We start from the raw sequence: 10366 nt of genomic DNA on the forward strand, positions 1-10366 counted from the left end.
TATATATATATATATATATATATATATATATATATATATATATATATATATATATATATATATATCACGAATCGTAGATAACTTTGAGAATCATGGGACCATCCAGTTCATGAGAAAAGGACATTCAGGGCAAAACGAACATCGACATGCCCAGCTAAAGAACCAGATGTTATTGCTAGTGTTCAGAATTCTGAACGAAAATCTGTTCAAATGTCACGTGAAACAGGTATCCCAAAATCGAGCGTCCATCGGATATTAAAGCGTGCGCAGCAGAAAACCTAAAACAATTGTCTAAGTTTGAGAGGCAATTGAAGAAGACTGTGCTAAGATACCGAGAGAAATGCTACTAACAGTTTGTAGTTCCATATTTTCACGATGCGAAAAGTGTATTGAGCAGAACGGCAACCAGTTTGAACACATGTTAGCAGATCATCTTCTTTTTTTTTTTCTTTCTTTTTTTTGAACCTTCTCAAATTGCCCCATGTATCGTTACTTTTTCTTTGAGAACTCTCAGAATCTTTAAATGTACACAGTTTCTCTCCTGTGAATGTATTTTCCACGTTCATATCAATAAATTGAACAAGTTGTAACAATCCAAAGAGTGTATACACTATTTTGGGACACCCTGTATATATATATATATATATATATATATATATATATATATATATATATATATATATATATATATATATATATATATATATATATATATATATATATATATATATATATTATGTGTGTATAGTGTCATTTTACATGTTTAGTTGGTTCAGGTACGTGTTTACTTGTTCTTTAATAAATATCAATGGGAAAAAATATCAGAAAACTCTTTTGTCAAGAATTAGCGCGCAGGTTTATCCGAGCTTTGATGATCTCTCATCCATGAAAGTATTTGAACACACGCGAAGTAATATTTGTCTGCATTTATATTTATCTGTCCAACTGATCTGTTTTTCCTTGTGATTTAATGGTCGCCCAATGTAGTCGGTATCTAATGCAGGTAGTTAAATCCCGATTCGTGTTTTAAAAAATAAGAATAGGCAGTAGTGCCAGATGTAAGGTCGAAGAAGAATGTAGTGTTGTCAGATGTAAGGTCGAATAAGAATGCAGTGTTGTCAGATGCAATGTCGAATAAGAATGGAGTGTTGTCAGATATAAGGTCGAATAAGAATGCAGTGTTGTCAGATGTAAGGTCGAAGAAGAATGTAGTATTGTCAGATGTAAGGTCGAAGAAGAATGTAGTGTTGTCAGATGTAAGGTCGAAGAAGAATGTAGTGTTGTCAGATGTAAGGTCGAATAAGAATGCAGTGTTGTCAGATGCAATGTCGAATAAGAATGGAGTGTTGTCAGATGTAAGGTCGAATAAGAATGCAGTGTTGACAGATGTAAGGTCGAAGAAGAATGTAGTATTGTCAGATGTAAGGTCGAAGAAGAATGTAGTGTTGTCAGATGTAAGGTCGAATAAGAATGCAGTGTTGTCAGATGCAATGTCGAATAAGAATGGAGTGTTGTCAGATGTAAGGTCGAATAAGAATGGAGTGTTGTCAGATGTAAGGTCGAATAAGAATGCAGTGTTGTCAGATGTAAGGTCGAAGAAAAATGCAGTGTTGTGAGGTGTAAGGTCAAAGAAGAATGCAGTGTTGTCAGATGTAAGGTCGATGAAGAATGCAGTGTTGTCAGATGCAATGTCGAATAAGAATGCAGTGTTGTCAGATGTAAGGTTGAATAAGAATGCAGTGTTGTCAGATGTAAGGTCGAAGAAGAATGTAGTGTTGTCAGATGTAAGGTCGAATAAGAATGCAGTGTTGTCAGATGTAAGGTCGAAGAAGAATGTAGTGTTGTCAGATGTAAGGTCGAAGAAAAATGCAGTGTTGTCAGATGTAATGTCGAAGAAGAATACAGTGATGTCAGATGTAAAGTCTAAGAAGAGTGCAGTGTTGTCAGCTATAAGGTCAAAGAAGAATGCAGTGATGTCAGCTGTAATGTCAAAGATACTGTGATGTCAGATCTAAGGTCAAAGAAGAGTGCAGTGTTGTCAGATGTAACGTCGAATAAGAATACAGTGGTGTCAGATGTAAGGTTGAAGAAGATTGCAATGTTGTCAGATGTAAGGTCGAAGAAGAATGCAATATTGTCAGATGTAAGGTTGAAGAAGAATGCAATGTTGTGTAATGTAAGGTCGAAGAAGAATGCAGTGTTGTCAGCAGATGTAAGGTCGAAGAAGAATGCAGTGTAGTCAGCTGTAATGTCGAAGAAGAATGCAGTGTTGTCAGCTGTAAGGTCGAAGAAGAATGCAGTGTTGTCAGATGTAAGGTCAGAGAAGAATGCAGTGTTGTCAGATGTAAGGTCGATGAAGAATGCAGTATTGTCAGATGTAATGTCGAAGAAGAATGCAGTGATGGCAGATGTAAGGTCAAAAAAGAATGCAGTGTTGTCAGATGTAACGTCAAAGAAGAATTCAGTGGTGGCAGATGTAAGGTCGAAGAAGATTGCAGTGTTGTTAGATGTAAGGTCGAAGAAGAATGCAATATTGTCAGATGTAAGGTTGAAGAAGAATGCAATGTTGTCAAATGTAAGGTTGAAGAAGAATGCAGTGTTGTCAGCTATAAGGACAAAGAAGAATGCAGTGTTGTCAGCTGTAAGGTCAAAGATACTGTGATGTCAGATCTAAGGTCAAAGAAGAGTGCAGTGTTGTCAGATGTAACGTCGAATAAGAATGCAGTGGTGTCAGATGTAAGGTCGAAGAAGATTGCAGTGTCGAAGAAGAATGCAGTGTTGTCAGCTGTAAGGTCGAAGATGAATGCAGTGTTGTCAGATGTAAGGTCAAAGAAGAATGCAGTGTTGTCAGATGTAAGGTCGATGAAGAATGCAGTATTGTCAGATGTAATGTCGAAGAATGCAGTTATGTCAGATGTAAGGTAACAAAAGAATGCAGTGTTGTCAGATGTAACATCAAAGAAGAATTCAGTGGTGTCAGATGTAAGGTCGAAGAAGATTGCAGTGTTGTCAGATGTAAGGTCGAAGAAGAATGCAATATTGTCAGATGTAAGGTTGAAGAAGAATACAGTGATGTCAAATGTAAGGTCTAAGAAGAGTGCAGTGTTGTCAGCTATAAGGTCAAAGAAGAATGCAGTGTTGTCAGCTGTAAGGTCAAAGATACTGTGATGTCAGATCTAAGGTCAAAGAAGAGTGCAGTGTTGTCAGATGTAACGTCGAATAAGAATGCAGTGGTGTCAGATGTAAGGTCAAAGAAGATTGCAGTGTTGTCAGATGTAAGGTCGAAGAAGAATGCAATATTGTCAGATGTAAGGTTGAAGAGAAATGCAATGTTGTGAAATGTAAGGTCAAAGAAGAATGCAGTGTTGTCAAATGTAAGGTCGAAGAAGAATGCAGTGTTGTCAAATGTAAGGTCGAAGAAGAATGCAGTGTTGTCAGCTGTAATGTCGAAGAAGAATGCAGTGTTGTCAGCTGTAAGGTCGAAGAAGAATGCAGTATTGTTAGATGTAATGTCGAAGAAGAATGCAGTTTTGTCATATGTAAGGTGAAAGAAGAATGTAGTGTTGTCAGATATAAGGTCGAAGAAGATTGCAATGTTGTGAAATGTAAGGTCAAAGAAGAATGCAGTGTTGTCAAATGTAAGGTCGAAGAAGAATGCAGTGTTGTCAAATGTAAGGTCGAAGAAGAATGCAGTGTTGTCAGCTGTAATGTCGAAGAAGAATGCAGTGTTGTCAGCTGTAAGGTCGAAGAAGAATGCAGTATTGTTAGATGTAATGTCGAAGAAGAATGCAGTGATGTCAGGTGTAAGGTCAAAAAAGAAAGCAGTGTTGTCAGATGTAACGTCAAAGAAGAATTCAGTGGTGTCAGATGTAAGGTTGAAGAAGAATGCAGTGTTGTCAAATATAAGGTCGAAGAAGAATGCAGTGATGTCAGATGTAAGGTCGAAGAAGAATGCAGTGTAGTCAGCTGTAATGTTGAAGAAGAATGCAGTGGTGTCAGCTGTAAGGTCGAAGAAGAATGCAGTGTTGTCAGATGTAAGGTCGAAGAAGAATGCAGTTTTGTCATATGTAAGGTGAAAGAAGAATGTAGTGTTGTCAGATATAAGGTCGAAGAAGATTGCAGTGTCGTCAGATGTAAGGTCGATGAAGAATGCAGTATTGTCAGATGTAATGTCGAAGAAGGATGCAGTGTTGTCAGCTGTAAGGTCAAAGATACTGTGATGTCAGATCTAAGGTCAAAGAAGAGTGCAGTGTTGTCAGATGTAACGTCGAATAAGAATGCAGTGGTGTCAGATGTAAGGTCAAAGAAGATTGCAGTGTTGTCAGATGTAAGGTCGAAGAAGAATGCAATATTGTCAGATGTAAGGTTGAAGAGAAATGCAATGTTGTGAAATGTAAGGTCAAAGAAGAATGCAGTGTTGTCAAATGTAAGGTCGAAGAAGAATGCAGTGTTGTCAAATGTAAGGTCGAAGAAGAATGCAGTGTTGTCAGCTGTAATGTCGAAGAAGAATGCAGTGTTGTCAGCTGTAAGGTCGAAGAAGAATGCAGTGTTGTCAGATGTAAGGTCAAAGAAGAATGCAGTGTTGTCAGATGTAAGGTCAAAGAAGAATGCAGTGTTGTCAGATGTAAGGTCGATGTAGAATGCAGTATTTTCAGATGTAATGTCGAAGAAGAATGCAGTGATGTCAGATGTGAGGTCAAAAAAGAATGCAGTGTTGTCAGATGTAACGTCAAAGAAGAATTCAGTGGTGTCAGATGTAAGGTCGAAGAAGATTGCAGTGTTGTCAGATGTAAGGTCGAAGAAGAATGCAATATTGTCAGATGTAAGGTTGAAGAAGAATGCAATGTTGTGAAATGTAAGGTCGAAGAAGAATGCTGTGTTGTCAGATGTAATGTCGAAGAAGAATGCAGTGTAGTCAGCTGTAATGTCGAAGAAGAATGCAGTGTTGTCAGCTGTAAGGTCGAAGAAGAATGCAGTGTTGTCAGATGTAAGGTCAAAGAAGAATGCAGTGTTGTCAGATGTAAGGTCGATGAAGAATGCAGTATTGTTAGATGTAATGTCGAAGAAGAATGCAGTGATGTCAGGTGTAAGGTCAAAAAAGAAAGCAGTGTTGTCAGATGTAACGTCAAAGAAGAATTCAGTGGTGTCAGATGTAAGGTTGAAGAAGAATGCAGTGTTGTCAAATATAAGGTCGAAGAAGAATGCAGTGATGTCAGATGTAAGGTCGAAGAAGAATGCAGTGTAGTCAGCTGTAATGTTGAAGAAGAATGCAGTGGTGTCAGCTGTAAGGTCGAAGAAGAATGCAGTGTTGTCAGATGTAAGGTCGAAGAAGAATGCAGTTTTTTCATATGTAAGGTGAAAGAAGAATGTAGTGTTGTCAGATATAAGGTCGAAGAAGATTGCAGTGTCGTCAGATGTAAGGTCGATGAAGAATGCAGTATTGTCAGATGTAATGTCGAAGAAGGATGCAGTGATGTCAGATGTAAGGTCAAAAAATAATGCAGTGTTGTCAGATGCAACGTCAAAGAAGAATTCAGTGGTGTCAGATGTAAGGTCGAAGAAGAATTTAGTGTTGTCAGCTGTAAGGTTGAAGAAGAATGCAATGTTGTCAGCTGTAAGGTGAAAGAAGAATGCAGTGTCGTCAGATGTAAGGTCGATGAAGAATGCAGTATTGCCAGATGTAATGTTGAAGAAGAATGCAGTGATGTCAGATGTAAGGTCAAAGAAGAATGCAGTGTTGTCAGATGTAACGTCAAAGAAGAATTCAGTGGTGTCAGATGTAAGGTAGAAGAAGAATGTAGTGTTGTCATCTGTAAGGTTGAAGAAGAATGCAATGTTGTCAGCTGTAAGGTGAAAGAAGAATGCAATGTTGTCAGATGTAAGATCGAAGAAGAATGCAGTGTTGTCTGATGTAAGTTGGAAGAAGACTGCAGTGTTATCAGATGTAATCTTGAAGAAGAATGCAGTTTTGCCAGATGTAATGCTGAATACGATATTAACTTTTTTACGGGGATTTATGGGGTTTGGGCCATATGACCGGGCGCTGGGATCGAGGAAGGCCATTCAGCAGCCAGGTAGCAACTGGTGTGGAGGGGAACCTCCGCAGTTGCGCTATTAGGTAAAAGTTAAAAGATTGGAGAGGAACATCGTAGTAAAGTCGAAATAAAAGGGAAAGTATCACTGTCGGCGCAAAGCCTCTTTGATTTATGCCTACAGTGCTTCGCATGAGACACACTGACGTTACTCCTACGTTCGGGGTATACTCAATTTGGTCGGGAAAACACTGACCTTTGGTACCAGCCAAGGCTATAAATCAGAACCTTTTGTTCTTTTGATAAAACATGAAACCTGAGTAGTTCTCGCTTTTTAATAGATGAGGAAAACCTTATTTTTCTTGTTTTAATGAAATATATATTCCTGAATATTTTTCTCCTATCCATTGAATATGAAAGTCTTGATATTTCTCTACTTTTGATGAAAATTTTCTTCTTTTTTGATGAATTATTAAGCCCAAATATTTATCTACTTTTGATGAAATGGTTAAACCTTAATGTTTCTCCATTTTTTTTTTTTTTTATAAAATTTGAACCCCAAATATTTCGCTCCTTTTAATGAAATAGGAAATCCAAAATAATTTACTCTTTGTTAAAATATGAAGAGCTTTTTGCTATATTTCTTAGTTTAAAAACTGTTTCTTTTTTACTTTTCCTCCCAAACATACACACAGTTGTCCTTTTGATACTTGAAACATCCGCATCAGCTGCATCTTGGTTTGGACTAAACTTGATCCAGCGTTCTTCCGTTTAACTTTTATCTTTAGCATCGATCGTGGAACTGTTGCCTCGTTTTCAAACTTAAGAAGAATCACAGTTCCTCGTGTGAGTTCTCGAGAGAGCAATTAAACGACTGCAGGATTTATAGAGTTTTCTGGTGTGAACGATTATCGTAGCATATGCAGGCTACAGCAGCCGTCTGATCTTTCAGTGTTAAGTAGAAAATTGATGTGCGTATTGCGGCTGTGTATTTATTTTGAACACGTTTTTATTGTTTAGAATTATTTTCCATTTGACAACGAATGACAGCTTTGTGCCTATGAAAATGCTCTTGGTTTAAAAGTGGGTGAAACTCGTACACGGCTTTTCGTACCTTTCCCAGTCAATTAATGTCTCATTAAGTCTGCGCGATTTACACCACGTGCTGTTATCGTGTCTTCAGCAAAGTATGGTGAGTGAATCTTAATCCTTTATATTTTATGCTTCCGTTGTATCCTAACATTTTGCTGGAATAAAGTACGAAGCGCAGTCCTTGCTTAGTTGCCGAAACAAATTTTATTGAATTGACTTATTTTCCAAGGTTATAGAAAAATAATAAAAAAGCATTATTTTGTCTTTAAACATTAGGTACGAAGAATTATCGGTACCTATAAGTGCTGGTAATTTTAACATTTTTAAGCAGAACCACATCCCGAAGGTGAACAAAGTTATCTTCAAGCTATCTGAAATTTTCTTTCGCCAACTGATATTCATGAGTCCTTGTAAAACATAACCCCAGTTCTTTAAAGAGGCCAATTTAGCTATTTACGTGTTACTATTTTGCATCCATTTTAGATGAACAAAATTCAGTGAGCTATCTAGTAAAGAACACTAGCTTGAGTTTCATAAACTACAGTTGCCATAAAAGCCCATCAAAACAACAAATAGAAATACTGTGTAGCAAATGTCAGTTTAGGTCGGGTGCTCTAAAACAAAAGTTGCTGATAATGTGACAGTTTTTTCTTTGTTCACAAACAACAGTTTCCAACTGTTTATATAAAAAGCAGTTGTTATTTGACGACACGTTTTAACGTCCATTCTCAGCTAGTGTACCTGAACAAAATTCGCATTGTTTACGAAGCAATGGTTACTGCCTGTGTGTTCCAAAGTAAGTTATTGGTAGTGTTGTAGATTGTAGTTCCATGCAGTTTGTCCTCAAGCAGTAGTTGCAAACAGTTTATCACTACGTGCAGTTGTATCAGATAGGCTATGTTCATGAACAACAGTATAAACCACTGCGTTTCGAAGTTTCGTAGTAATCAGTGTGTACCCAGTGAACAATTGACTCGCCTAGGACATAGCTAACAGGCTAGTAGCTAATAGGTGCCTCCTTTTTTACAATCTATCAAGAGTTGATTTAAAAGCACTTATGGACTTACTATTGACTACACGACTTGGTAAAGAATTTCAAATGCCAAATTTCCCTCTTCTTGTGGATGTTCATTGTTTGCTGTTGCAATATTTTTTCCTAAGCGGGAGTTATGATAATTGCTGTAGGATTTTTCCTGAACACCAGTAGCTGCAAGTGTTTTCCCAGGAAATATCATTGCAATCAATGTCATCAAGTAACATTTGCTGCCTGTATAGCTCTAATTGCAGTTACAGCTGATGTTTTCTCATACAATTTACTAACAGAAATAGTAGCCTGTGTGTTCCCGTGCAATTGTTGTAAGCAATGTGTCGCCAGGTAACTAAATGTTTCCAAACAACAGTTGCGGATACTGTATCCCTAAGCAATGGTGGTGGTTCATGCTCCAAAGAATAGTTGTATATCCCAAAGCTAAGTGATTTTATTCGTTTGGAACAGTTTGAGTTGGTGTGTCATCCAGAAACTGTTTGATCCAGTGTTCCCTAAGCCCATTTGAAAGTTGTATGCATTCAAGCAACACTCCAGGTGCTCAGCTATTTGATTGTTGCAAATTATATATACCCAACCCAAAGCTACATCACCCTATACTCTTCTAAGCACTAATACTGCCTATTTCTACCCAAGTAGCAATTCCAAAAATAGTTCCCAAGTACGAGTTGCAGAATGGGTCCTCAAGCAATAGTTGTTTTGTAGGTTTTCAAACAGTTGGTGCCAGGGGGTCCCCAAGAAAATGTAAACAGTTTTAGGAACGATTAAATTTAATGCGTTTCCAAGCAAAATACACTGCTAGCGTGTCAGTGAATTAAATTGCTGCCTCTATGTTCCCAGGCAATTACTACACCCAGTAGTGTGTTCAATACAAAAAAAAAAAAAAAAAAAAAAAAAAAAAAAAAAAAAAAAAAATCACTGTGCGCTCAAGTGTAGCAGACCTTGTTTACATCAGCAACAGTTGTATCTAGTGTGACCTAAGGTGTGTTTGCATACCTTGTATACATAGGCAACAGCTATATCCATTGTGCTCCTAGGCGTATATGTATACCGTGTAAACATAAGCCAAAGTATCCACCATGCCCCTATTATTATTATTATTTCTTGCTAAGCTACAACCCTAGTTGGAAAAGCAGGATGCTATAAGCCCAGCGGCCCCAACAGGGAAAATACCCCGTTGAGGAAAGGAAATAAGGAAAATTAAAATATTTTAAGAACAATAATATCAAAATAAATATTTCCTGTATAAACTATAAAAACTTTAACAAAACAAGAGGAAGAGATTAGATAGATAATTGTGACAGTGTACCCTCAAGCAAGAGAACTCGGACCCAAGATTGTGGAAGACCATGGTACAGAGGCTATGTCACTACCCAAGACTAAAGAAAAATGATTTGATTTTGGAGTGTCCTCCTAGAAGAGCTGCTTACCATAGCTAAGGAGTCTCATCTACCCTCACCGAGAGGAAAGTAGCCACTGAACAATTACGATGCAGTAATTAACCCCTTGGGTGAAGAAGAATTGTTTGGTAATCTGTGTTGTCAGGTGTATGAGGACAGAGGAGAATCTGTAAAAAATATGCCAGACAATTCGGTGTATGTGTACATAGATAGATTTTTATTGACCACAAATTCTACATTAAAAAATTACAATAATTATAAATACATATTAACATTAATCTATTATACAATCGGGATATTTACATTATTTTATATACTATGTAGTCCATGAAATTACAGGATTTATAATAGTTCCTTAGCATATATCATAGTTAAAATCATTAAGCATATTTCCTATAAATCACTTTAACATAGAATTAGAAATTCAATATTAAACCAAAGAAAATATATCTCTGGGTAACAGTTCAAGATTGAGTGGGTCATTTTCACAGTGGTGTGTACATCTTTGGCAAGGAACTGATGAAATGAATTTATATTATAATCAGTTCGTATACTATGTGTAATAGAGCATACATATCTGATCGGAGACCTTAAAGCTGTGGGCATTGTAGAACGAGCATATGACTGGTTTGTGAGTTATCTTGAAAACCGCAAAGTTAAAGTAGTAATATCAAATGTTGAATTTGAGACTAGAAAACTTACCAAAGGAGTGCCACAAGGCAGTGTACTAGGTCCTCTCCTGTTTGAAATTTACACGATTGAACTGGCAAATATACTTGAAACTCACAGAGTTAAGT

The 10366-nt window shown here is 37.1% G+C and overlaps 2 protein-coding genes across 2 annotated transcripts; both read left to right on the forward strand.

The window, feature by feature from the left end:
- The first annotated feature begins 1127 nt into the window (after nt 1-1127).
- LOC137645455 (srfA-induced gene J protein-like) lies at nt 1128-1616 on the forward strand. Its single transcript, XM_068378260.1, has one exon. It carries the CDS (start codon nt 1128-1130, stop codon nt 1614-1616), a length of 489 nt encoding a protein of 162 aa, XP_068234361.1.
- A 45-nt stretch (nt 1617-1661) lies between these two features.
- On the forward strand, nt 1662-5910 carry LOC137645456 (uncharacterized protein PF3D7_1120000-like). Its single transcript, XM_068378262.1, has 5 exons — nt 1662-1982; nt 2182-2921; nt 3232-4353; nt 4524-5437; nt 5531-5910. Exons 1-5 carry the CDS (start codon nt 1662-1664, stop codon nt 5908-5910), a joined length of 3477 nt encoding a protein of 1158 aa, XP_068234363.1.
- The last annotated feature ends 4456 nt before the right edge of the window (nt 5911-10366 follow it).

This window comes from Palaemon carinicauda, chromosome 8, assembly GCF_036898095.1.
Source record: "Palaemon carinicauda isolate YSFRI2023 chromosome 8, ASM3689809v2, whole genome shotgun sequence".
NCBI classification, from domain to species: Eukaryota; Metazoa; Arthropoda; class Malacostraca; order Decapoda; family Palaemonidae; genus Palaemon; species Palaemon carinicauda.

Excerpts from the sequence above, each read along its gene's own strand:
- LOC137645455 (XM_068378260.1), top strand. The coding sequence starts at position 1,128 with ATGTCGAATAAGAATGGAGTGTTGTCAGATATAAGGTCGAATAAGAAT.
- LOC137645456 (XM_068378262.1), top strand. The coding sequence starts at position 1,662 with ATGAAGAATGCAGTGTTGTCAGATGCAATGTCGAATAAGAATGCAGTG. Across the intron at positions 1,983-2,181 it reads AGAATGCAGTGATGTCAGCT|GTCGAAGAAGAATGCAGTGT; the intron begins GTAATGTCAAAG and ends GTGTAATGTAAG. Across the intron at positions 5,438-5,530 it reads TAAGGTCGATGAAGAATGCA|AATTCAGTGGTGTCAGATGT; the intron begins GTATTGTCAGAT and ends ACGTCAAAGAAG.